The 27,613-nt window shown below is 48.2% G+C and overlaps 1 protein-coding gene across 1 annotated transcript; it reads right to left on the bottom strand.

Annotated features, from left to right (window-relative positions):
• Positions 1–4,248: 4,248 nt before the first annotated feature.
• On the bottom strand, positions 4,249–26,735 carry LOC134981183 (ETS translocation variant 3-like protein). Its single transcript, XM_063948407.1, has 6 exons — positions 26,560–26,735; positions 15,863–15,917; positions 14,170–14,407; positions 13,631–13,814; positions 10,484–10,604; positions 4,249–5,696 (listed from the first exon to the last, which is right to left on the bottom strand). The coding sequence occupies exons 2-6, from the start codon at positions 15,900–15,902 to the stop codon at positions 5,128–5,130; spliced, it is 1,152 nt and encodes a 383-aa protein (XP_063804477.1). The 5' UTR covers positions 15,903–15,917; positions 26,560–26,735; the 3' UTR covers positions 4,249–5,127.
• Between the last annotated feature and the right edge of the window lie 878 nt (positions 26,736–27,613).

Here is a 27,613-nt window from a genome sequence, read left to right as displayed (position 1 = left end):
CCCCCATTGCGGGTAATTCTGAGTTGATTGCAGCAGCAAGTTTGTTAGCAATTGGGCAAAACCATGTGCACTGGAGGGGGGCAGATATAACATTTGCAGGGAGAGTTAAATTTGGGTGGGTTATTTTGTTTCTGTGCAGGGTAAATACTGGCTGCTTTATTTATACACTGCAATCTAGATTTCAGTTTGAACACACCCCACCCAAATGTAACTCTCTCTGCACATGTTATATCTGCCCCCCCTGCAGTGCACACGGTTTTGCCCAATTGCTAACAAAATTGCTGCTGCGATCAACTCAGAATTAGGCCCATTGCTCACACATAAGTGACCCAGCAGAAGATGGGGTAGAGTTACAAGCAGCACACATAACCATGTCCACAGACATCCTTCACAACGGTAATACAGTGCAGCCCACTGACCAAACACCTCCACACAGACCCTAGAGAGCCCCTGGAGTGTCACTGAGGAGTGGACACCAGCACACAGAACACAGTAGCACAATGTGTTAAAGTATGTGTATGACCTACAGCTGGCGTGCTCCCCCTCTTCCTTTGACCGACTGGTACCAGTTGTACAGCCTGGAACAGCGTAGGTCCTGGAAGAGCAGAGTGCATGCAGCCTGTCAGAACCGAAACAGGAGGAAATGGCGCCTTCCCGCCACTGGTCCCGCTTCGGGAAGACCCGCCACTTGTAATGGCGTGCAGTCCCTACAGTTTATACTGGCCACGTTTAACAAGAAACACAACTAGATGTATCTTTAACAGTACACATAAAGCCTCGAGACAGTGAGCACTGTTGGGCAACAGCCCAGAGCCAGTTCGTCTGCGGCGGGCACCGCAGCTCCGGGTCCGTGACCGCCGCGTGGCCTGCTGCCAAACTGCACCAGGAACCCGCTAACCGGGACCCCAGTGTAACACTCACCACACCTGGGTCTCCGGCATCTGTTAGAGGGTGACGGCTAGCTGCTGGCGTGGGCACACATACTAACCATGAGTGATCAGTACCTCAGGAGCTCAGTGTCCTGTCAGCTGGGATTACGAACCATTAACACTCAGGAGGTTGGTTCGGTCCCCCCTCTAAGTCCCACAAAGCAGGTAGTCTGTTTGCCAAGCAGAGCTACCTGAAAATAATAAATTAAATTTAAAGAAAAATCTCTGAAGCTCCAGAGAAATGCACCAGACTCCTTGGGCACATTTTTCTAAACTGAGTCTGGTAGGAGGGGCATAGAGGGGAGGAGCCAGCACACACATACACACACTAAAAGTTTTAAAGTGCCAGGCTCCAGTGGACCCGATCTTTACCCCATGGCACTAAAGTACAAGACCCCAGTATCCACTAGGACTTAAGAAAAAAAAAAATGTATGACCCAGCAATGAATGCTGGGACCAAGCAGACTTTAATAACCAGGTGTCAGGTGAAATCCATACTAGTGATCATGATTAGGCCATTACCTGACACCTCCGAAGCGCAGCCCCACTGGCACCTTCCAGAACTGCAGCTCATACAAAAAAAAAAAAAAGCAATAAAAATAAAGAGGCTTGGTGACCGCTGCTGGCAGAGAATACTACTACAGGGCATCATAACAGTTCTAACAATTGGCACAAGATGAAAGACTACTGTATGTTGCCTAATGCATGATATGGAAATCACTGATTCAGTCTCTAGAGCAGTGCTTCATGTCTAGAAATCACTGCCATACTCAGGGGCGTAAGTTCATCCAAGTCGCCTGGAGGCATGCAGAATAGGCAATCACTGGCGGGTTCCACTTCACAGTACAGCAGCAACGATGGGCGCACCATCGCTTGCTGCAGCACAGGCTGAGCAGTACCAGACAGGAGCCTTCCAGTGCCCTATTGCAGGTGTTAATCAGCTCTGTCCCAGGAGCACTGCTAACTATGCAGTGGGGTGTGACACAGAGCTCCGTTTGAAGAGCAGCGGTCACACTTGGATCTCCATGTGAACCACACAGGTTCTGCTGTACATGTAGGTGCCCCTTCAGGACTTGGAGCCCAGAGGGAAAAGTCTCCATTGCCTCTGGGAGATACGCCATCAAACCTTCTACCAGTCTCCAGTGAGGCACATCACTGCAGAAATTTACAATCATACTCCATTAGACCATCCAGCCTCTAGAGCAGTGCCTCACATCTGATATCCATAGTCATACGTCACCATACCTTCCAGTTTGTAGAACAGTGCCTCGCCGCTGAAATTTACAGTCGCACTCCATCAAGTCTTCTTTCAGTCTCCTGTGAGGAGCAGCACTGCTGGGATTTGTTGTCAGTCTCTACCAGACTCTCCCACTGTACACCGCTGGTGCCTCATCACTGCAATTTACTACCGCACTCTATCAGATTTTCTCAGTCTCTAAAGTGGTGCCTCACCTCTCTGAAACTCACTCTCCATTAGACATCCCTCACCTTATGCCTCCTCTTTATCTGTAGTGTGTATAAATTCTGATATTTTTTAATGATAATATGGCCAGTGGGTGGCAGTGTTCTGATGATGCGTTATTGGGATGAAGAAATATGAAACTATGAGAACAGTATGAACTCTCTTTTCCACAACCCATTGTGAGTTATTTCTGCCCTGTGTTCACTGTACTCCTCCATAAACCAAACATACCCTTTGTCAAGCTTAAAATGTGTTATCCAAGTTACTACAATTAAATCATAGGCCCTACAATTATTCCATACCCAGAAGCGAGATAATTGCATAGGCTTTAAATAGCTAAGGCAGCTAGTCAGAATTAATATTGTCAAATAAAGTCACTTTCCTCCATAATAACTAAAATAATGCAAAATAATATTTTCTTTTCTCTAGTACAGAAAAAAATCGAAATAAAATCATGGAGAAATGGGTCCTTGGGGAGACTACTAAAGATCGCTGTCATCTGTGTGTCCCTCCACTTCCAGAATGTGTGATTACAAATGTGTACAGCGAAATGATGTCACATGCCGCAATCATAACATAATAACCTACAAAGCTGGGGACCAATGACAAGCAAGTCATCTGCGCTAAAACCAGTCCTGAAGTGGAGTCTCACTGAAAGTCTTCAATTAAACCTGTTTAAAAATAGCATTGTGCTCCGAGGAAACATACCGCAACAATATTTTATTCACATTTTTATTGGTGACCAATGTAAATGCCAGTAAGGAAGATTTTGCTGAAAATGAAGTAAGCTTTTATAAAAACAGCGAAAAATACTTTTAAAAAGTAATCCATGCGGGGAAAAAAAAAAAGGCAAGTCAGTCTTAATCTCCCTAATTATCATCATACGATAATGGATTGTCACGCCCCACAACAAAATTAGGGGAGAACCTGGCAACAGGTCCACTTTCCTCTCAAAGAGGTTTGGCGCATGGGCCCTGAATGCATTCTTAGGGGACTTGAAAAAGGTGGAGCTGGCCCCTTAATTGCATCATGCAGTAGATAGTTCTGCTCTTGCCTTAAGCTGGGTACACACACTTCCGACACGTCGGTGGACCAACCGTTGCACCGACTGGTTGGCTGACCAGGGGAGCATATACTTACTGATCGGCCGTGTGAGGTGTCATCAATTTGAATTTGCCTACCCAGTTGTAACATCAGCTTCTGCAGCAAGTGTACGCACACAGCTGGATGTACCGATATATCTTCAAATATACTGGCTGTGCTGCACAGACGACGCGATATATCAGGTGCAGACAACCGCCAACAATATACCGGCCAGTGTGTAAACCTAGGCTTTAGTATGAGCATTGGCAACCTATGAATGTTTTCAATGGCACCTGTCGTCTCCGTCCATCTAACCCCAGGAGGAGACGTATTAAACTTTGGAGAAGAATAAAGTGGAGAGAGATAAAGTACCAATCAATCAGCTCCTCTCTGCCATATTATAGACTGTGGTTGAAAAAAATGACAGGACCTGATTGGTTGGTAGCTTATTTGTCTCCAAGGTTTCATACATCTTGAGTGCAATTCGGCAAACAGGTCCAATGAACCACACTGGGCTTATGCAGAAGAGAAGGCTATATGAAGAGAAAGAATGTGCTATGGCCCAGATTTATCAAGCCTTGGAAAGAGATGAATTGCACGGTGAAAAAGTACCAACCAATCAGCTCCTGTCATTTTTCAAACACAGCCTGTAACATGACAGTTAGGAGCCGATTGGCTGGTGCGTTCTCAACATGCAATTTATCACTCTCCAAGGCTTGATTAATCTGGGCCTATATATGTTATATGTATTATATACACACGGGAGTCAGCAGATAGTATACATCTTTAATATGACAGGACATTATGCACTGTGATAAGGGAGAGGCAGCTGTGGTAGTAAACATTCCAAATGTAGCAGTGGTGCACACAGCAGGGGTTTCCAAATACCCAACACCCTTCTCCCTACAACACACACAAATCGGTGCCCCAAAACTTCCTCCACACAGGTTGTCGGAAACAATCCTCCCAGGTTCTGCTAGCGCAGACAGAAGTAACAGACGCTTTTCTCAGCACTTAGGGGGTTTCCTGGTGATAGGTACCCTCAACGGGCTGCATGGGAGCTCTCTATTGTCTTCAGTCCGACAGCCACAGCGGTGAGTCAGTCTTAGCTATTATTAAACTGCAATTACGCACAATGAAAAACAGAACAGTACAAAATATTTAAAACAGAGATCTCCCCAACACACTAATTAAATACTGTATATAGGTAACATGAAAACCCTGCCCCTGTGCAGCACATAACCCAGACAAATTAGCATAAAAAACCTCAGAGGGACGGGAAGCCAGGAAGATTTCTGGTGCCTATTACTTCTGCAGGTTGTTTCCATATGTTGCAGTGATGTCAGCTCTCTGGAATATTTTGGCTGTAATTTCGAGCCCTTGTCACCGAATGAGAAAACCGTTTCCTACCCTTGTTCTCAAAGCTTTATATTTATATGCAATGGGAGATTTTCACATGTATGTTTTATTACCATTTGTTTTACTTACAAATATACAATTGACATCTGTATACAGTCACTGAGGCAATGAAATCCTTTGGTGCGGTGAGCTCTAATACTAAGCATACCTTCCTTTTGTCACAGATTGGTGAGAGTCATATACATAATGTATACCTAGAAATGAGCACAAGGTGGCGCTGTTCGCTAGGAGAAGCTAGGCAGGCCTCAGCAGCCAGTTTGTGCAGGTGAGATCTGCGCTGTCAGAGAGCCTCTTACTCCTTACATTGTGGCCTTCAGACAGGCTCAGAGAAACCTTGGAACTTCCACCAAAGTCCTGAAACTTGTCCTCCTCTTCCTCCTCTAACGACCGAAACGTAATCTCTGGTTCAGGTTTCACAGTGGAAGTAGCCTGGCATGGCTCTTTCAGAGGTTCAGCTGCCATCAATGTTGATGGCATGGGCAGGGTTTGGTTGGGTGGCATTATCCTTTGCCCCAAAAAAGGATGGCAGAGGTTTACCCCTGTTAGTCTGCCATGTAGTCCCCGTTGACTAAGGCTTTGGATCCTCTCTTCCAAAGACATGAATGTCTGACCTTGGTGGAACAAATGGCTAGCACACAACTGCCACTCCGTCGAGCCTGGCAGACCACCTTGAGGGGATAAATAGGGGGACTGGCCGGAGCGAGGAGGTGGACTGTCGCTGTCGGCGGTGGAGGCTGGCACGTGGAGACGGCCGAAATGGCAGCAGGTTCCAGAATAACAGGGAGTGGGTACCAAGGTACACCCTGCAAAAAGAAGAAAGTGTACATGACATACCAGCATCCTACTGACATGCATCGAGTCCAGCTAGACTCCAGGGCGCAGGGATGAACGGTCAATGGGGGTCATTCCGAGTTGTTCGCTCGCTAGCTGCATTTAGCAGCATTGCACACGCTAAGCCGCCGCCTACTGGGAGTGTATCTTAGCATAGCAGAATTGCTAACGAAAGCTTCGCTAATTTTTTCGTAACGATTACCCCGCAGTTTTGAGTAGCTCCAGACTTACTCTGCCATTGCGACCAGCTCAGTCCTTTTCGTTCCTGGTTTGACGTCACAAACACACCCAGCGTTTGCCCAGCCACTCCCCCGTTTCTCCAGGCACTCCTGCGTTTTGCAACTCGAACGCCTGTGTTTTTCCGCGCACTCCCATAAAACATCCAGTTTCCGCCCAGAAACACCCACTTCCTGTCAATCACACTATGATCAGCACAGCGATGAAAAAGCTTTGTTATGCCGTGAGTAAAATACCTAACTTTTGTGTAAAATAACTAAGCGCAGTAAGCGACTAATCGCAGTATAGCGAAAACCGGCAACGAGCGAACAACTCGGAATGACCCCCAATATACTATACATAGAGATAGCACAGCATGGGGATACTCCATGCAGCAGACAGGTATATAGAGAGTATATGGCACCTGCGCACTGAGTGTTGTCTGTTTAGGCGAGCTGCTGCACCTTGGGTGACTAGCATATGGACGGCAGATCAGGGTAGAGTGACACTGCGCTCAACCTCTCCAGTGTTTGTGCACAATACGTTTGTATCAGACAGTGTTAAATAACCGTATGAAGGTTAAACAAATGTGTAACACAAATGTGGCTAATTGCAAAAATTTTACTCAACACACATATATATATATATATATATATATATATATATATATATATATATATATATATATATATATATATATTTGTACATGGAAATACGTCACAATAGAGTATGCAATGAACATTTCATATGGGTATAGCCAAATGCATATGCACTCTGTTTAAATCACATAATAATTAGAAGTGCTCCGACAATATAATACATTAAAAAATTATGCAATGAAAAAAAATGTCTGTCAAGCTGTCCCCAAATGGGGAGTGAACATAGTTCAATAGAGTCCGCTGTAAACCGTCCGGTATCCGGTCTCTAGGTCGACAATAACTAGGTTGACCGGATTTCTAGGTCGACATGTTCTAGGTTGACCGGTCAAAAAATCGACATGAGTTTTTCACATTTTTTTTTCTTTTTTGGAACTTTTTCATACTTTACTATCCACGCGGACTATGACTGGGAATGGTAACCTGTGCCAAGCGCAGCAGTAGCAGAGCGAGGCACCTTGCCCGAAGCATGGCGAGCGAACGCGGTGCACTAATTGGGGTTCCCGGTCACCGTACGGTAAAAACGACACCAAAAAAGATTAAAAAAACTCATGTCTACCTTTTGACCTGTCGACCTAGACCATGTCAACCTAGAGACCCTGTCAACCTAGAATCCCTGTCGACTTAAGTGTGGTCGACCATCAAATACCACACCCCAACCGTCCACACTGCACACAGACTCACCTGTCTTCCTCCCCCTCGCCGTATGTTCTGTGTCTTACCGACTTACCTTCTCCTGTCTGACTTTCTCAGTAGCAGCTACCGAGAAGGACAGACAGGAGAGGAGAAGGTGAGTCTGTGTGTGCGGTGGGGACACCTGGTGGACGGCCCGGCAAAACCCAAACAGGTAGTCTCCGCCCCAGGCAGAATCCACCTCTAGCACTGACCAGTTCCCGGGACCGTGTCCATAAACTGAGAGGCATTTGGGAACTGGCAGAAACGAGGTCACATTATGTCACACTGTAGGGCTGTCAGTGCACATTACGCACACAGGTACCCCAATTCACAGTATGTCCCCACATCATATTATGTAACATTATTGTGTCCTCCAGTTCATTTTATACCACATTACAATGAGCAGGTCCAGGACAAAACCAGATATATTGCAGGCCCTGAGGCAAAAGTTTGTAAGGGCTCCTATGTAACTAAAATGTATAGAACACATGTAACTGTGACAGGGATGGTGGTCCCTCTCAGCTCTGGCCCCATAGCAGCTGCACTCCCTGCACCTATGGTAGCTACACCCTGTATATAACACATGTAACTGTGACAGGGAAGGTGGCCCCTCTCAGCTCTGGCCCCCATAGCAGCTGCACTCCCTGCACCTATGGTAGCTACACCCTGTATATAACACATGTAACTGTGACAGGGAAGGTGGCCCCTCTCAGCTCTGGCCCCATAGCAGCTGCACTCCCTGCACCTATGGTAGCTACACCCTGTATATAACACATGTAACTGTGACAGGGAAGGTGGCCCCTCTCAGCTCTGGCCCCATAGCAGCTGCACTCCCTGCACCTATGGTAGCTACACCCCTGTATATAACACATGTAACTGTGACAGGGAAGGTGGCCCCTCTCAGCTCTGTGCCCCATAGCAGCTGCACTCCCTGCACCTATGGTAGCTACACCCCTGTATATAACACATGTAACTGTGACAGGGAAGGTGGCCCCTCTCAGCTCTGGGCCCCATAGCAGCTGCACTCCCTGCACCTATGGTAGCTACACCCTGTATATAACACATGTAACTGTGACAGGGAAGGTGGCCCCTCTCAGCTCTGGGCCCCATAGCAGCTGCACTCCCTGCACCTATGGTAGCTACACCCTGTATATAACACATGTAACTGTGACAGGGAAGGTGGCCCCTCTCAGCTCTGGGCCCCATAGCAGCTGCACTCCCTGCACCTATGGTAGCTACACCCTGTATATAACACATGTAACTGTGACAGGGAAGGTGGCCCCTCTCAGCTCTGGCCCCATAGCAGCTGCACTCCCTGCACCTATGGTAGCTACACCCTGTATATAACACATGTAACTGTGACAGGGAAGGTGGCCCCTCTCAGCTCTGGCCCCATAGCAGCTGCACTCCCTGCACCTATGATAGCTACACCCTGTATATAACACATGTAACTGTGACAGGGAAGGTGGCCCCTCTCAGCTCTGGGCCCCATAGCAGCTGCACTCCCTGCACCTATGGTAGCTACACCCTGTATATAACACATGTAACTGTGACAGGGAAGGTGGGCCCCTCTCAGCTCTGGGCCCCATAGCAGCTGCACTCCCTGCACCTATGGTAGCTACACCCTGTATATAACACATGTAACTGTGACAGAGAAGGTGGCCCCTCTCAGCTCTGGCCCCATAGCAGCTGCACTCCCTGCACCTATGGTAGCTACACCCTGTATATAACACATGTAACTGTGACAGGGAAGGTGGCCCCTCTCAGCTCTGGGCCCCATAGCAGCTGCACTCCCTGCACCTATGGTAGCTACACCCCTGTATATAACACATGTAACTGTGACAGGGAAGGTGGCCCCTCTCAGCTCTGGCCTCATAGCAGCTGCACTCCCTGCACCTATGGTAGCTACACCCCTGTATATAACACATGTAACTGTGACAGGGAAGGTGGCCCCTCTCAGCTCTGGGCCCCATAGCAGTCACACTCCCTGCACCTATGGTAGCTACACCCTATATATAACACATGTAACTGTGACAGGGAAGGTGGCCACTCTCAGCTCTAGGCCCCATAGCAGCTGCACTCCCTGCACCTATGGTAGCTACACCCTGTATATAACACATGTAACTGTGACAGGGAAGGTGGCCTCTCTCAGCTCTGAGACCCATAGCAGCTGCACTCCCTGCACATATGGTAGCTACACCCCTGTATATAACACATGTAACTGTGACAGGGAAGGTGGCCCCTCTCAGCTCTGTGCCCCATAGCAGCTGCACTCCCTGCACCTATGGTGGGTGGTCTTCTGTTTGCCGGCGGTCGGGCTCCCGGCGCTCAGTATACCGGCGCCGGGAGCCCGACAGCCGGCATACCGACAATTATTTTCCCTCGTGGGGGTCCACGACCCCCATAGAGGGAGAATAAAATAGTGTGGCGCGCGTAGCGCGCCACCGTGCCCGTAGCGTGGCGAGCGCAGCGAGCCCGCAAGGGGCTCATTTGCGCTCGCCAAGCTGTCGGTAAGCCGGCGGTCGGGCTCCCGGCGCCGGGATGCTGGTCGCCGGGAGCCCGACCGCCGGCCAGCCGTAGTGAACCCCCTATGGTAGCTACACCCCTGTATATAACACATGTAACTGTGAGAGGGAAGGTGGTCCTTCTCAGCTCTGGGTCCCATAGCAGCTGCACTCCCTGCACCTATGGTAGCTACACCCTGTATATAACACATGTAACTGTGACAGGGAAGGTGACCCCTCTCAGCTCTGGCCCCCATAGCAGCTGCACTCCCTGCACCTATGGTAGCTACACCCTGTATATAACACATGTAACTGTGACAGGGAAGGTGGGCCCCTCTCAGCTCTGGGCCCCATAGCAGCTGCACTCCCTGCACCTATGGTAGCTACACCTTGTATATAACACATGTAACTGTGACAGGGAAGGTGGCCCATCTCATCTCTGGGCCCCATAGCAGCTGCACTCCCTGCACCTATGGTAGCTACGTTCTTGGTGGCAGAGTTATATTAAGAATAAAACCAATGATTACAAATAATGCCATAACAAGCATCTATTTTCTTTGGCTTCATGTGGCACATCTAATAAGAGATTTGGCATTGTGATGACGTCCTTCCTATGCGGCACTGTATTTAGAGATAATTTAGAGATAATTCTGCCCGAGGCTTTGACAGTGACCTTCTACAGTACACAGTGTCTCTAAATGGACTTACTCCCAGTCCCCGGCTCCTTCTTCTCTGAGGTGCCGTCATAGTCCATTGGGTTCTGGAATGATCTGCAGCAAGCGAGCTGATCGGCTAACAGCTTTTGTGCAAGGAGGGAGTTTTGCAGAACCTGGAGAGGAGAGAACTCCGCTAATTCCTCATAGACAGCAGCGGTATTGTTATAGCATCACTGAGATTAGACACAATACAGATAGGACCAGCAGGTCCAAATGGTACAAATCGGTCAATGTAAACTGATCACAGGCAACTCTGTAATGAAAGCTATCAATTAGATACAATGGGGAAGATGTATTAACCTGGAGAAGGGATAAACCAGTGATAAGTAGAAGTGATAACGCACCAGCTAATCATTATGGATTTGAAAAATGACAGGAGCCGATTGGCTGGTGCGTTAGACCTTCTCCAGGCTGAATACATCTGCCCCAATAACTTTTATATAGTCAGCCAAACACCTTTATCAAGGGTTGTTCGGTTCCTTAATACTTGTCCTATGAGCGGACTCTCAGTTTTCACTGTATAAGAAATAAATGATGTGTTTTACATTTTTCTCACCAGATCCCCTTGTTTGAACCCTGGCCCAGGCTTCCTCACGCCTCTCCGTATATTTCTGTTAACTTGACATTCAGCACAACTTGCGCCATTGTAATGAATGGCATGTCCTGCATGAAATGATCATTTAAGTTTTGCTATAATTGTTGTGTCGATGAGACTGCAGCAGCATCACTGTGTACTGCACCGTCGCCTCTTCTCCTGAATGTAGATATGCAATATAGGGCCTCCTAGTGTAAATTATAAGGATATCAGAAGATATACCCCTTTCAGACCGCTATAGCCAGGTCACAGCCGGGAATTGTACACTGGTCCTTCCCGGGTGCAACCCAACTGAGACCCCTTTCAGACTGGCGGCCTGATCCGGCTTATTGCTGGGTTGGTGATGTCATCGCCAACGCGTGCGGAGGTGGAAGTTGGAGATGAGTTGATTCCTATTCAGTGGACGGGTCCCAGGTTGCATAAACCCGGCTTACCCGTTCACACGAGCTGAGCACGTGTTCAACCCTGCTCGCTACCCAAGCTGAAACACCGGGTCGCCAAACCTGGGTTATTTCAAATGGCCTCTTTCAGACTGGTTGCGGTGCGTTCCATGTTTAATGTGCTGCGCACTGCGTACGCACAGATCTGGTCCTGCAACATCTGTCGCAGTGCCCCAAAAGCCGCAGGATGATTCACGTGCGGCTGACATCTGGGGGAAGCGACGGGGAGCAGTCCAGAAAATTGTGGCATGCTGCCCCCCCGTTTTCTGGGTGTGCTGGAGCCAGTGGCTGCGGACATTTGCTCGGCAGTGTGATTTTGCCGATTTTAACATTTGTTTTTGATAATACAAATGGTTATGGCATCAGCTCATTCTTTAACCAACAGCGTTAAGCTTAGTCTATATACTGTATCTATAGATAGCGTAAGCGGTACTGGCCCCATTGGCGGCAGTGGGGACCCAGCACAGCTATTCTGGCTCCAGTGAAGCATCCCAGGGTTGCTGCATCCCTGCCAGGGTGAAGCACAATGGACATTAGTCAGCAACCCACAGTGGACACTTCAGAGGAGACGGCGCTGGACCTCACCGGACAGGTAAGTGATGGTAAGTAAATACCACTGGTATAAGAGTAAATATCACTGAGATGCAGTGATACATAAATCATTATTATCTTGCCGTTAGTTCTGGAGCCCACAGTCTTGCATTTGCCTGGAATGACAGATATAGTGCACTCCTATTTACACATATAAGGGCTTATTCTGGAGGTGGAAGTAAAGCAGAAAGCACAAGTAACTTTGCTCCTTGGTAAAACCCATGTAGCTCTGAAGGTGGAGGATATAAAAAGTTCTGAGAGATGTAGATTCGGTGGGGCGTGTCCAAACTCAAGTCTTAGTTTCAGTGTAATAATAAAGCTGCCCACTATCTTGTGGGCTACATGCAAAAGCAGCCAGTATCTACCCTGCATGCAAACAACACATATATTTCCCCCTTGACTTGCAGCCTGATTCTTGCAGGAGCTAAAGATACTTGCTGTTTTCGCTTCACCCCCACCTCAGAACAGGTCCACAGACACACTGACACTCTGACAGAAGTCCATCCCATCTTTCTGCTCTGCGTGGGAATGATCCGTGGACAATATTACAGGCTCCTGTACTCCGGTTATGGCCACATTATGAAGACAGAGACAGTGGATTATGGGAAAGGTCCTTTCCACCAAGGGAAACTAGACGCTTCCAATGCTGCATCACAGCTCGCACCTCCCTAGTGATAGCATTTAGTGCACAATACAAAACATCTAGCTGGGGGGAAGGTGGGGCGTCAGCTCAGTACGTGACACACAGATACAGACGGGATGTGGGAGCACAAGTCCTAAACACTGTGTAATGAGTGGTGTGCACTACAGTATATACAGATGATGGGAGGGGAAGGGCAGGGGCACAACACAGAGAGGTCAGAACATTATACAGATCAGACAGGTGGGGGAAGGGAGTGGGCACACAATATAGGATATACAGGTGATGGGTAGCACAAACAGGGCATACAGATTGGGGGCATGTGGAGGGTCCGATACACGGAGCGCATGTTGGAAAAAAGGAAAGTAAATCATCCTTGTTGCCCTCCCACTCTAGACTGTAAGCCTCGGTGACAGAGGGGGCGAGATTGGGTACCACTTACACTGACCTAGCTGGAGGGCCCATGTCAGCGATTGCCCCCGCCTGTAACACCTCCTCTCTGACCACTACCGTCGTAGCCACTGAGCAGAAGCAGTCTCCTCTCTATCACTGCGCGATGTGCGGCCGCAGAGGTAGTAGGCAGAGAGGAGAAGTGTTACAGGTGGGCTCCTGAGGCCACTCTATTTTTTTTGAGGTGGGAGGGCATGGCCATGTTTCCCAGATTTCGCCACGCCCCAACCCAGTACCTGGGCCATCTGACGTCCCTGACTGTAAGCTCTTAGAAGCAGTCCATCTCTAACCTCCGTCTCACGGATATGAAACGCTTTCATTATGAGTTACGTGACCAGAATAAAGTGTTTCCTGTGACTGGCCTACGTTTCCACGTCCCTGAGCACTGTATGCATAGGTGTTTGTATAATGCAGGCATATTACCTCCCAGTGAGGACCACATGGCGGCACGGCTGAGCGGCACACACTGCTCCCCACCAGAACGGGCGGCGTAGGACGTCTCATGTCTATCATTGGGTAGTTAATGAAGATGAGCTTGCTAAAGTTGAACTTATAGGTAAATCTCTTTCCTTTTGTCTTGTGCAGTATTCTTTTATTGTAGTAATACCTGAAAGGGCAACAGTCACAGGTCAGAAAATGACATATCCTTTAGGCTGGCCGCTTATTATACAGACAATTGCGCAATTACTGGATCTGTAACCAATTGGGCTAATCAGGTTGTACAAGAAGAGACCGGAAGGACCTTCTCCTCCCAATAAGGATCATCAGCCAATCATTTTCTTTTTCGACTGATATTAGGTCCAATCAGATTTTATGGTTATAGTTTAGAAGGGCTGGTCACATTATCTAGCCAGTCAGGTATAACAATTCATTTGGTTACACGATCTGCCCGGCACGAGGACAGGTAATCTGGATCTCCTGAAAATCTGCAAAGTATGTCCAAAATGTGTTTTGCTTCTCACCTGAGTGCCCGGCTCAGCTTGTCATAGTTCATCTGAGGTTTACATTTCCGCCGGCCCCACAGCCTGGCCACTTCATCCGGGTCTTTGATGACAAACTCTCCGTATTCCCCCTGCTGCCAGGCAATGACATGGCGGAACTCCTCCTTCTGCAACAGTTCCAAGATGAAGTGCCACAGCTGGATCTGGCGGGAGCCTGGGCTGGACTCCGCCTTGTACGCCCAGTCCGGGAAAGCCAAACCTGACATAGAGGGGTCCATAATGAGTTTCAGATTTACGGGCAGAATTATCATATATCCAAATTCCTTATTGCAGGCAACATTTTTTGACAGCGATAGGGCTTATTTTATTCTCCCTGTCATAACACGGCTATATCCGGCAAATACCCTACTTCCGATAATATTTCCCGGCTTTTTCTGGTGTAGGCTAATCCTAAGCAACCAGCATTGTGGCAGTACGTGTACTACCTGTTACTGTACGTTATCACCCCCCTCCCGCTATATGGTGACTGCAGATTAAAGTCACTTACATTTACTCTTTGAATAAAATATTTTGAATGCATCTAGGTTTATTTAATTAAAATTATTCTTATATCTTATAACATAATAAACCAAGTAAACGCACATATTCACATATCAAGATAAAGGGGTTTATTTCTGAAGTGCGGCTTGTGTAAGCCACCACTTACCAACGAGTTGGAGGTGAAAATGTAAAATAGCTCTCGCAGTCAGTGTAAAACCCGGCGTCATTTACACTGACTGAGTGCCGCTTTAACGTTTCACCTCTGGCGTGCTTTACACTGACTGAGTGCCGCTTTAACGTTTCACCTCCTACATGCTTTACACTGACTGAGTGCCGCTTTAACGTTTCACCTCTGGTGTGCTTTACACTGACTGAGTGCCGCTTTAACGTTTCACCTCCTGCATGCTTTACACTAACTGAGTGCCGCTTTAACGTTTCACCTCTGGCGTGCTTTACACTGACTGAGTGCCGCTTTAACGTTTCACCACCGCCGTGCTTTACAGCGACTGAGTGCCGCTTTAACGTGTCACCTCTGGCATGCTTTCCACTGACTGAGTGCCGTTTTAACGTTTCACCTCTGGCGTGCTTTACACTGACTGAGTGCCGCTTTAACGTTTCACCTCTGGCGTGCTTTACACTGACTGAGTGCCGCTTTAACATTTCACCTCTGGCGTGCTTTACACTGACTGTGAGTGCCGCTTTAATGTTTCACCTTCGGCGTGCTTTACGCTGACTGTGAGTGCCGCTTTAATGTTTCACCTTCGGCGTGCTTTACGCTGACTGTGAGTGCCGCTTTAATGTTTCACCTTCGGCGTGCTTTACACTGACTGAGTGCCGCTTTAATGTTTCACCTTCGGCGTGCTTTACACTGACTGTGAGTGCCGCTTTAATGTTTCACCTCCAACTTGCTGGGAAGCGATAGCTTACACAAACCACAACTTGCTAAATAAAGCACAAAGTATCACTTTTTTTGTTACAATGCGGTGACAGATGATTGTGGCTTCATCGCTGGAGTCAGAGGACAAGAGACTAAAGATTAATGTGCCCCAGGGCCCCTAACTGGCTCTATATCCAACACCTGGTTAGGGCCACAGGATGCTTTACGTAACTTTTATAGGGTCACTTCAAAGTCTGGCCAGGAAACATTCTCAAACAATGTCTATGTCTCTCTTACCTGGTATCCAGTACGAGCTGGGGACACAGCCACAGTGCATTCTATCCACCTGGAACTAGAAATGAGAATTCAAGTCCTACTTGGTCATCTATTATTTAAATGATGTTATCAATAAGGTTATCAGTGGCTACTCTATAGTTTTGCCAGGTTGAACCCAGGACAAATTCTGTCCACATGCAGTGTTCCCCCCTACACTTGCTGCTGATGGCTCCATCTATCCGGCAAGGTCTTCAGAAATATGGCGCTGGCAGTAGAGAAAGCACACACTCTGGCACTGTTGCTGTCTTCTGCACCTGAGCCATCTTTCTGAAGACATCACTGGAAAAACAGCACCCCCGGCCGTAGATATGGGGAACTTAATGCATATAGAAAGTCGCCTTATATAAAAATATAATAGAGCTCATGCGGGTATGAATCAACAGGACTACATTACAAAGGTCTACAGTCATTAGGTCGACATGCATTAGGTCAACAGGGTCAAAATGTCAATAAATGAAATGGTCGACATGACAACAAGTAGACAGTATGAAAGGGCAACACATGAAAGGGTTGATATGAAAAAGGTCAGCACAAAAAAAAAAAAAAAAAATCGACCATTTGCACCTGTCTGCCTATTGTCCTTATTGACCTTTCGACCATGTTGGCGTACTGCACGTCTACCATTAGTCGTTGACCTTTTATGGTCGACCTACAGCCCCGATACCAGCGCCAAAATACAAACACCTGTCCAATAATGTACGTCTGTCTACTGTATGTCTGCACAACATATTACAATCTAAGATACTTGACATTACGGGGAATATTTACTAAAGATTGATTTGGATCAATTTTTATCAATTTAAAATCGAACAAAATCGATGTTGTGGTTCAGGGGCTAAAAACACATTTACTGAAGATGTCTAATTTATAGTGATCTTTAAACGTTAGTAAATATGCATTCAGCCCCGAAACACAACATTGATATAGATCAGTTTGGAACAATTAAAATATTGATGATAATCAACCTTTAGAAAATATACCCTATGTCTACAGATGCTATGTAGTCTATTTTCTTTGTAATCAGCTACTATACGCAAGACATTACCTGTGTGCCATAGGACATACAGCAAAGGCAAAATTTAGCAAAGATTGAAAGAGAAAGTACGAACCAATCAGCTCCTGTCATTTTTCAAACACGGGGATATCCAATTAGCCCCGGTAATTTGCCGGGGCTAACTGTCCCGCCGGGGGCTAGCTATTTAGCCCCGATAAGCCGCGGCACGCGCCGGCTTATCAGGGATTTTGTTTCACCTGCACCTGCAGGCGAAGCAGAATCCCCGGAAACAGCCCAGTTTTTGTCCGAAAACGGGGCTGTTTCACACAAAAACACACAGGTTTCACTGAACCTGTGTGTTTTTGGGAAAAGGATTTTTTTATTTTTTTTTACAGGCGATCCATCTGCATAGCCTGTAAAAAAATAAAAAAATAAAAAAATCGGTGAAACATCGAAAAAAAAAGTCAGAAAAACAGACCCGATGTTTTACCAGGGATAATTGGTTATCCCCCTCAGCCCCTGAAAGAGGACCGTTAAAAGCAGACTGGCTGGTGCTTTATCTATTTCCACTTTATCTCTCTCCAAACGTCTGGTTCACACTGGGCCCTGTTATTGAGCTTGTATAAAAGTGATAAAGTTCTGAGAATGATGTAAAATAATAAATTTAGCAAAAAACATTGCACCAGACATTAGTAGTGTATATCATTAAAGTTAATAAAATCAAATCTCTAGGGAAAAAAATTTCAAATAGTAAAAAAAGAAAAAAAAAGAAAAGAAAAAAAAAAAGGCCTATTATATGACAAATACGCTACACCTAATTATACCCTAACTTACTGTTAGTAATAATAAAATGATAAATAAAAATAGCACCGTTGCAAATGTATTACACGACACATAAATAAGGCAGGGAACTAAAGACAATTATTACCCATTAAAATTTGCACTTACTGAGGTTCTGAGTCACAGCGGACAGAGATTCTGACCGTGATCACATGCGAAGACAAGCTTAATGTCCAGAAAGTGTTCCAAATATATAAGATGACAGGAGGGGGGAACCTTATCTTCTTATCTACCCCAAAATAAGGAGTAACTTACACCGATGCTTAAGCACAGATTTATCTTACTACAGTTGGCTCTAAAGGGATTTCAGACTCTCCGCTCAGATTTCCATCGGCCAAAGCAAATATATAATTAGTGTAATCCCGTTTACTTAAAGAATATTTAAAGATATAATTTGATTGATACGGCCGGCACTGTGCAGAGTTCCCGGATTGTAGCTCAATTTTTAGAGCAACTGGATCACGGTAAGAAATTGAACAGAATTGATTGGATAGAAAAGTGTTGCAAGTGCCACAAGAATGTGCAAATGTGTACACTGACATGTCATGCTATGTGGGATGTGGCAAATTGCAAATGGCCTGCTTTAGTGAAGCCAGAGCATTTTGGAACTTGTAGTTCCATACAGTACAACTGCTAAGCGAACAGGAAACGGTCACAAATTGCTTTGTGATTTGTAGAGTATTTGGCAACCTGAAACACGTACCCCCATCTGGAGGCATTTTTGGAATGCAGTGGAACTGTGCAAACGTAATGCATGCCCCGCCTCCATGCGGTAGCACTGTGACACTTGGCAGGCACCACTGCTAGAGGGGGTGTGGTCAAGCTAAAGGGCGTGGCCACATCAGTAATCTGCAAAGTCATTTTTTATTTTATTCTTTTGATATGGTCACATTTTTTATTTATTTTTTAAAATTTATGACATGGAGAAATAGGCAGAGAGGAAAACACAGACAGCTGGGTAACTTAGCCGCAGGCAGATAGTCAATCAGGCAAGCCTATGATCTATCTAATGCTATGTACACCTTATGCGATCCCATACGATACAATATCGTATGATATGGTATAAGATATCAGATCGGATCGTGTGTACACACTACAAACGATGTCTAGAAACAAAAGTCATCACTGGAGTTCAAAACCACACAATGGTGGTCATTCAGAGTTGTTCGCTAGCTGCATTTGTTCGCCGTGCAGTTTTGAGGCTAAAAATCGGCACTTCTGCGCATGCAGCGCAATGCACACGCGCGACGTACTATTACAACGACCGATGTAGTTTCACACAGGGTCTAGGAAGCTTTTCAGTCGCACTGCTGGCCGCAGAGTGATTGACATGAAGTGGGCGTTTCTGGGTGTCAACTGACCGTTTTCAGGGAGTGTTCGGAAAAACGCAGGTGTGCCAGGAAAAACGCAGGTGTGGCTGGACCAAGGCAGGGCGTGTTCGTGACGTCAAAACAGGAACTAATTAGTCTGAAGTGATCGCAAGCGCTGAGTAGGTTTTGAGCTACTCTAAAACTGCACAAAAAAAACTTTGTAGCCACTCTGCCATCCTTTCGTTCGCACTTCTGCTAAGCTAAAATACACTCCCAGAGGGCGGCGGCATAGCGTTTGCACGGAAACTTTGTAGGGAAGTTGGCTTTTTAGAAAGATGCCTTATGCCCCAGCAGTGCCTTTCTAAGAACCACTGGCTGTATTCTCATGTATATCTGTTGGCTACTCCAGTGTCAGATTGGCTTACTAAGAGACCAGGAAATTCCCCAGAGGGCAGCACTGCCTGAGACCAAATGACTACAGTGGAGGGGGGGTCATGGCTGGACGGTGGACTATTTAAGCGCTAGTTCCTTTGACTGGCCCACCCATCCATGTGTAGCCTGCACCCCAGATACACTGTGTTCTCCTTCATATCCCAGTCCGGCACCTGTCTCCAGTGGGAGCAGGTGACAGGCCCTCGGTAAAGTTAATCTGTCATCACACGCAAACTACATTGGTGCTTACAATGTAAGCAGATACTTACCTAGTCGGTGGTGGTGTAAGTGTGTTAAACAGAATGAAAAATAAAGTTACATCAGTTTGATTCCTCTCTCAAAGCGAACGTGGAAGGCGCCATCTTTCTTTTTCCACTACTAGATTCCCGCTGGACCGGTCTCATCTCCCTCACTTGCATACGGACAGAAAATAACAACAAGGCTTGATGTCTGTCTGTCTGTTCCAGCATAACTCTGGAATGCCTGAAGCAGATTACACCAAACTTGGTACACATATGCCTTAGAATCTGGAAAGAAATACTGTGGGGTAAGAGACACCCCCTAGCACCTCTAGGGATGGAGGTGGGAAGGGGGAGACATGGAAAAATCCATAGTTTTCGGACATTACTCTGGAATGCTTGGAGCAATTTACACCAATCTTGGTACACATATGACTTACAATATGTCAAAACATACTGTAGGGGTAAGACACCTCTAGGGGTGGGGGAAGGCATGGGGTGACATGTAAAAATCCATAGTTTTCTGCATAACGCTGGAATGGCTGGAGCAATTTACACAGAGGCACCCACGGTTAGGGGCACAGGCACCCACAGGTAAGGATAGAGGCACCCACGGGTAGGGGCGGAGGCACCCAAGGGTAGGGGCGGAGGCACCCACGGGTAGGGGCGGAGGCACCCACGGGTAGGGGCGGAGGCAAACAAGGGTAGGAGCAAAGGCAAACACGGGTAGGGGCAGAGGCACCCACGGGTAACGAGAGGCACACACGGTTAGGGCCAGAGGCACCCACAGGTAGGGGCACAGGCATACTTTAGTTTCGAAGCTAAGCAATGAGACCTAGGGCCCCTTGACATAGTCAGCCTGCAAACCTAACATATTTAAGAAACAGCGGGCGGAGCTTGGCCTGTCCTCCCAGCAGTTACAGCACTGATCAGGGCAGCATCAGAGGCGGGACAGGACAGAGAAGGAGGCGGATTATTCTCCTCAGCACCAGCAGTTATAGCACTGAGCAGGGCAGCATCAGAGGTGGGACGGGGCAGAGAAGGAGGCGGATTATTCTCCTCAGCACCAGTATGTACAGCACTGAGCAGGGCAGCATCAGAGGTGGGACGGGGCAGAGAAGGAGGCGGAATATTCTCCTCAGCACCAGCATGTACAGCACTGAGCAGGGCAGCATCAGAGGCGGGACGGGGCAGAGAAGGAGGCGGATTATTCTCTTCAGCACCAGCATGTACAGCACTGAGCAGGGCAGCATCAGAGGCGGGACGGGGCAGAGAAGGAGGCGGAATATTCTCCTCAGCACCAGCAGTTACAGCACTGAGCAGGACAGCATCAGAGGCAGGACGGGGCAGAGAAGGAGGCGGATTATTCTCCTCAGCACCAGCAGTTACAGCACTGAGCAGGGCAGCATCAGAGGCAGGACGGGTCAGAGAAGGAGGCGGATTATTCTCCTCAGCACCAGCAGTTACAGCACTGAGCAGGACAGCATCAGAGGAGGGACAGGGCAGAGAAGGAGGCGGATTATTCTCCTCAGTACCAGCAGTTACAGCGCTGAGCAGGACAGCATCAGAGGCGGGACGGGGCAGAGAAGGAGGCGGATTATTCTCCTCACCACCAGCAGTTATAGTACTGAGCAGGGCAGCATCAGAGGCGGGACGGGGCAGAGAAGGAGGCGGATTATTCTCCTCACCACCAGCAGTTATAGCACTGAGCAGGGCAGCATCAGAGGCGGGACGGGGCAGAGAAGGAGGCGGATTATTCTCCTCACCACCAGCAGTTACAGCACTGAGCAGGACAGCATCAGAGGCGGGACGGGGCAGAGAAGGAGGAGGATTATTCTCCTCACCACCAGCAGTTATAGCACTGAGCAGGGCAGCATCAGAGGTGGGACGGGGCAGAGAAGGCGGCAGATTATTCTCCTCAGCACCAGCAGTTACAGCACTGAGCAGGACAGCATCAGAGGCTGGACGGGGCAGAGAAGGAGGCGGATTATTCTCCTCAGCACCAGCAGTTACAGCACTGAGCAGGGCAGCATCAGAGGCGGGACGGGGCAGAGAAGGAGGCGGATTATTCTCCTCAGCACCAGCATGTACAGCACTGAGCAGGGCAGCATCAGAGGCGGGACGGGGCAGAGAAGGAGGCGGATTATTCTCTTCAGCACCAGCATGTACAGCACTGAGCAGGGCAGCATCAGAGGCGGGACGGGGCAGAGAAGGAGGCGGAATATTCTCCTCAGCACCAGCAGTTACAGCACTGAGCAGGACAGCATCAGAGGCAGGACGGGGCAGAGAAGGAGGCGGATTATTCTCCTCAGCACCAGCAGTTACAGCACTGAGCAGGGCAGCATCAGAGGTGGGACGGGGCAGAGAAGGAGGCGGATTATTCTCCTCAGCACTAGCAGTTACAGCACTGAGCAGGACAGCATCAGAGGCGGGACGGGGCAGAGAAGGAGGCGGATTATTCTCCTCAGCACTAGCAGTTACAGCACTGAGCAGGACAGCATCAGAGGCAGGACAGGGCAGAGAAGGAGGCGGATTATTCTCCTCAGCACCAGCAGTTACAGCACTGAGTAGGGCAACATCAGAGGCGGGACAGGCAGAGAAGGAGACGGATTATTCTCCACAGCACCAGCAGTTACAGCACTGATCAGGGCAGCATCAGAGGCGGGACTGGGCAGAGAAGGAGGCGGATTATTCTCCACAGCACCAGCAGTTACAGCACTGAGCAGGGCAGCATCAGAGGCGGGATGGGGCAGTGAAGGAGGCGGATTATTCTCCTCAGCACCAGCAGTTACAGCTCTGAGCAGGGCAGCATCAGAGGCGGGACAGGGCAGAGAAGGAGGTGGATTTATCTCCTCAGCACCAGCAGTTACAGCACTGAGCAGGGCAGCATCAGAGGCGGGACGGGGCAGAGAAGGAGGCGGATTATTCTCCTCAGTACCAGCATGTGCAGCACTGAGCAGGGCAGCATCAGAGGCGGGACGGGGCAGAGAAGTAGGCGGATTATTCTACTCAGCACCAGCATTTACAGCACTGTGCAGGGCAGCATCAGAGGCAGGATGGGGCAGAGAAGGAGGTGGATTATTCTCCTCAGCACCAGCAGTTACAGCACTGAGCAGGGCAGCATCAGAGGCGGGACAGGGAAGGAGCCGGATTATTCTACTCAGCACCAGCAGTTACAGCACTGAGCAGGGCAGCATCAGAGGCGGGACGGGGAAGGAGCCGGATTATTCTTCTCAGCACCAGCAGTTACAGCACTGAGCAGGGTAGTATCAGAGGTGGGACGGGGCAGAGAAGGAGGCAGATTATTCTCCTCAGCACCAGCATGTACAGCACTGAGCAGTGCAGCATCAGAGGTGGGACGGGGCAGAGAAGGAGGCGGATTATTCTCCTCACCACCAGCAGTTATAGCACTGAGCAGGGCAGCATCAGAGGTGGGACGGGGCAGAGAAGGCGGCAGATTATTCTCCTCAGCACCAGCAGTTACAGCACTGAGCAGGGCAGTATCAGAGGCGGGACGGGGCATAGAAGGAGGCGGATTATTCTCCTCAGCACTAGCAGTTACAGCACTGAGCACGGCAGTATCAGAGGCGGGACGGGGCAGAGAAGGAGGTGGATTATTCTCCTCACCACCAGCAGTTATAGCACTGAGCAGGGCAGCATCAGAGGTGGGACGGGGCAGAGAAGGCGGCAGATTATTCTCCTTAGCACCAGCAGTTACAGCACTGAGCAGGGCAGCATCAGAGGCAGGACGGGGCAGAGAAGGCGGCAGATTATTCTCCTCAGCACCAGCAGTTACAGCACTGAGCAGGGCAGTATCAGAGGCGGGACGGGGCAGAGAAGGAGGCGGATTATTCTCCTCAGCAGCAGCAGTTACAGCACTGAGCAGGGCAGCATCAGAGGCAGGACGGGGCAGAGAAGGAGGCAGATTATTCTCCTCCGTACCAGCAGTTACAGCACTGAGCAGGTCAGCATCAGAGGCGGGATGGGGCAGAGAAGGAGGCAGATTATTCTCCTCAGCACCAGAAGTTACAGCACTGAGCAGGGCAGCATCAGAGGAGGGACAGGGCAGAGAAGGAGGCGGATTATTCTCCTCAGCACCAGCAGTTACAGCACTGAGCAGGGCAGCATCAGAGGTGGGACGGGGCAGAGAAGGAGGCGGATTATTCTCCTCAGCACCAGCAGTTACAGCACTGAGCAGGGCAGCATCAGAGGCAGGACGGGGCAGAGTAGGAGACGGATTATTCTTCTCAGCACCAGTATTTTGACAGCATCAATCCTGGGAAGCCCAGACATGCGGCCTGACAAAGATTGGCATTATTCTTTAAATTCCGTAGTGAAGCACGGGTATTCAGCTAGTAACTGTTGTAAAAATGCCATTGCTATACTCATGGGTTGGAAATGTTAACTCACGTAAGGTGTAAATCCTACTTTATAAAATGTTTAAGGTATAATGCTGGAGTAATGGAATGGTCAGAACTGCATTATGGGCCTGGATTCAGAGATTTCGGAAAATCTGATATTTGCAGATGTGTGCAAGTGAGGGGTTCGCATGGCACATGTGCAGATATGGTCCTGCAACGCCAATCGCAGCATCCCCAAAAGCCGCAGCGTGGTTAACATGTTAATGTTTGGAGGCAGCGTCACGAAGCGTTACAGAAAACGGGGGCATGCCATCCCCTCTTTCTGTGCGTGCCGAAGCCCCAGCGGCGTGATTTTACTGAACATCCGGAGGGTAACTCAGATCTCTGATGTTCACGTAGTTGATCACAGAAGCCGGCAGGGGGCGTATTTTTTACTTAAGACGACTGCTGCAGCTGTAGCACAATTTCGAAAGACGCAGCCACGTCGAAAACCGTGTCCTCTATGAATCAGGCCCCATATGTTGCTGCAGATTGGAGTGTAAACTGTTCCCACTGTAGTCATAGGCGCACAGTTCAACTGGCTTCCCAGAAACAATATGTTAACGAATATCAAATGCGCTTAAGAATATTACATACACTGCAAAGCATAACATGTATTATATGTACAATGCTCCGAAAGCTACTGCAAGCTCATATGTATGTATGTATGTATGTATGTATGTATGTATGTATGTGTGTATATATATATATATATATATATATATATATATATATATATATATATATACATACATACATACACACACACATCAGAATTAGATTTTTTATTTGATAACATTATTTAATCCCCGCTCAGAAGCTAAAAAGACGATTTTGGAGACGGAGGACAGCATTAGGGTTGGGAAGAGAAAGGGTCTCACGCGTGTTAGTGCCAAACAAACAGACACGGTCCTGTAAGAGATAATTCCCTGGTCCTGCTTCTCTTCATCCCTCTAAATCCCGTGCAGAGCTCATTAATTCCCTTTCGGGATGCTGGGCTCATCACAAGCAATTGGGCCTTCCCTAGTTAATATAATTCAAGTCCGAGGTCAATACCCTTGTTTGTTTAAAACTGTTTAATGCTATTAGGCCAAGAGGATTAAGGACTGCTGAGAGAACCAACGGGCAGAGCACAAAGGATTCTGGGGTGGCCATTTAGCATTGCACACACAGGATCAGCAAGCATTTCTGGTAATGGGAGATCTGTACAGCTTTATCTTTATGCAGCCTGGCTTTTCAGCTGCTGCTATTTTTATATTTTACACATATACATATCACTGGTCAAAGTGGGAATTTTGAAGAGGGGGTATGGAAAATATAAAGAAATTTAGTGTTCACGCCAGGGTGTACTGTGTCCACTGGGAAAGGGGGCGAGGCCACTCAAAAGGGGTTGGTGAGGCAGACATAGTAGTGTCCCTTATTCACATTAAATCACACAATAGTACCCCTTACACATAATGCTCACAGTAATAGTGCAGCTTATACACATAATGCTCACAGCAGTTCCCCTTACATATAATGCCCATAACATCAGTGCAGCTCCTACACAATGCCCACAGCAGCAGTGCCCCTTCCACACCTAGTGCCCACAGCAGCAGTGCCCCTTCTACACCTAATGCCCACAGTAGCAGTGACCCTTCTACACCTAATGCCCACAGCACCAGTGCCCCTTCTACACCTAATGCCCACAGCAGCAGTGCTCCTTACACCTAATGCCCAAAGCAGTAGTGCCCCTTCTACACCTAATGCCCAAAGCAGTAGTGCCCCTTCTACACCTAATGCCCACAGCAGCAGTGCCCCTTCTACACCTAATGCCCACAGCAGCAGTGCCCCTTCTACACCTAATGCCCACAGCAGCAATGCCCCTTCTACACCTAATGCCCACAGCAGCAATGCCCCTTCTACACCTAATGCCCACAGCAGCAGTGCTACTTACACCTAATGCCCAAAGCAGCAGTGCTCCTTCTACACCTAATGCCTACAGCAGCAGTGCCCCTTCTACACCTAAGGCCCACAGCAGCAGTGCCCCTTCTACACCTAATGCACAAAGCAGCAGTGCTACTTACACCTAATGCCCAAAGCAGCATTGCTCCTTTCTACACCTAATGCCTACAGCAGCAGTGCCGCTTCTACCCCTAATGCCCACAGCAGCAGTGCTGCTTACACCTAATGCCCCCAGTAGCAGTGCCATGTCTACACCTAATGCCCCAAGGAGCAGTGCCACTTCTACACCTAATGCCCCGAGTAGCAGTGCCACTTCTACACCTAATGCCCACAGTAGTGCTGCTTCTACACATAATGCCCACAGTAGTAGTGCCGCTTATACTCCTAATGCTCACAGTAGATGATCACACAGAGCAGCCCATGGGCAAGTAGTGACCCCGCAGGACGGTGTGCCATGCTGGTATGGGGAGACTGGCACAAGAAGGGAAAGCAAACTCACCTGTAAGCGGCCACTGCCCAATTTTGCAGGTACTTCTATGTGGTTATTACGTCCACGTAGAGGGAGTGGTGATCCTAGGGCAGGTCATCGTCGCTGCCCGGGCTCACAGGAAGGGTGCCTGGCAGGCTGCTCTTCAGCTTGTGATGGAACCTGCAGCCACTCCTCTACAGCCAGTATTTACCCTGCACAGAAACAAAATAAGCCACCCAAATCTAGCTCTCTGCACATGTTACATCTACCCCCCCCCCCCACACACACACACACACACACACACACTCACAGTGATGTCACTGGTTCTTCATGAATGGATAGGCTCATTCCGAGTGATGTTACAGATCCCTATTGAATTGATAGGTTGCATTCTCAATGATGTCACGGTTTCTAGTACCTATAAAGGCTGCATTCTCAATGATGTCACTGGTGCCTAGTGAATTAACAGGCTGTGTGTTACTGTACCTGCATATCCAGGGGTGCCCCATACACCCACAGCAACGTGAGAAGAGACAGACTGAGCTTGCACCTTAGTTATTAGAGCCTGTGAGACGCACCTATAACACTCACTAATGAGCAGACGGCTACATGAAGGAAATAATTATCCAGTCTTGACCATTGAAACTGGTTTATGGCACATACCAATTCCTCACACGGAGGACAGTTACCTTACTGAAACTTCTAACAAGAAAAAAAAAATGTAGACTTTGCCCAAAGCAGCCAATCATATTCTGTGTCTCATTTTCTACTAGTAGGTAAATAATGGGAAGAATCTGATTGGTCAATATGGCCAACACCTTCACATTTCCTGTTTATTTATTTTAGACATTTCAGCATATCTACCCCTATTTGCTCACTGACAAACTGCACAACACACGTCAGGCATCACACCACGCGTTTTGCTGTATGTAGCAGCGGGTGGGGTGTCTGTGATGGGGACTAGGACTTGTAGCTCTCCGTTTCATGTCACATTCAGTGACGCTACCTCGTCGGCTAGCCAGGCGCACTATCTGTATAGTGCTATTTTTAGGCGAAGCGGTTTTCATTGCTCCAGGAAACCACC

This window comes from Pseudophryne corroboree, chromosome 12 (genome assembly GCF_028390025.1).
Source record: "Pseudophryne corroboree isolate aPseCor3 chromosome 12, aPseCor3.hap2, whole genome shotgun sequence".
In the NCBI taxonomy this organism is placed as follows: Eukaryota; Metazoa; Chordata; class Amphibia; order Anura; family Myobatrachidae; genus Pseudophryne; species Pseudophryne corroboree.
This window is presented reverse-complemented; position numbering and strand designations above follow the sequence as displayed.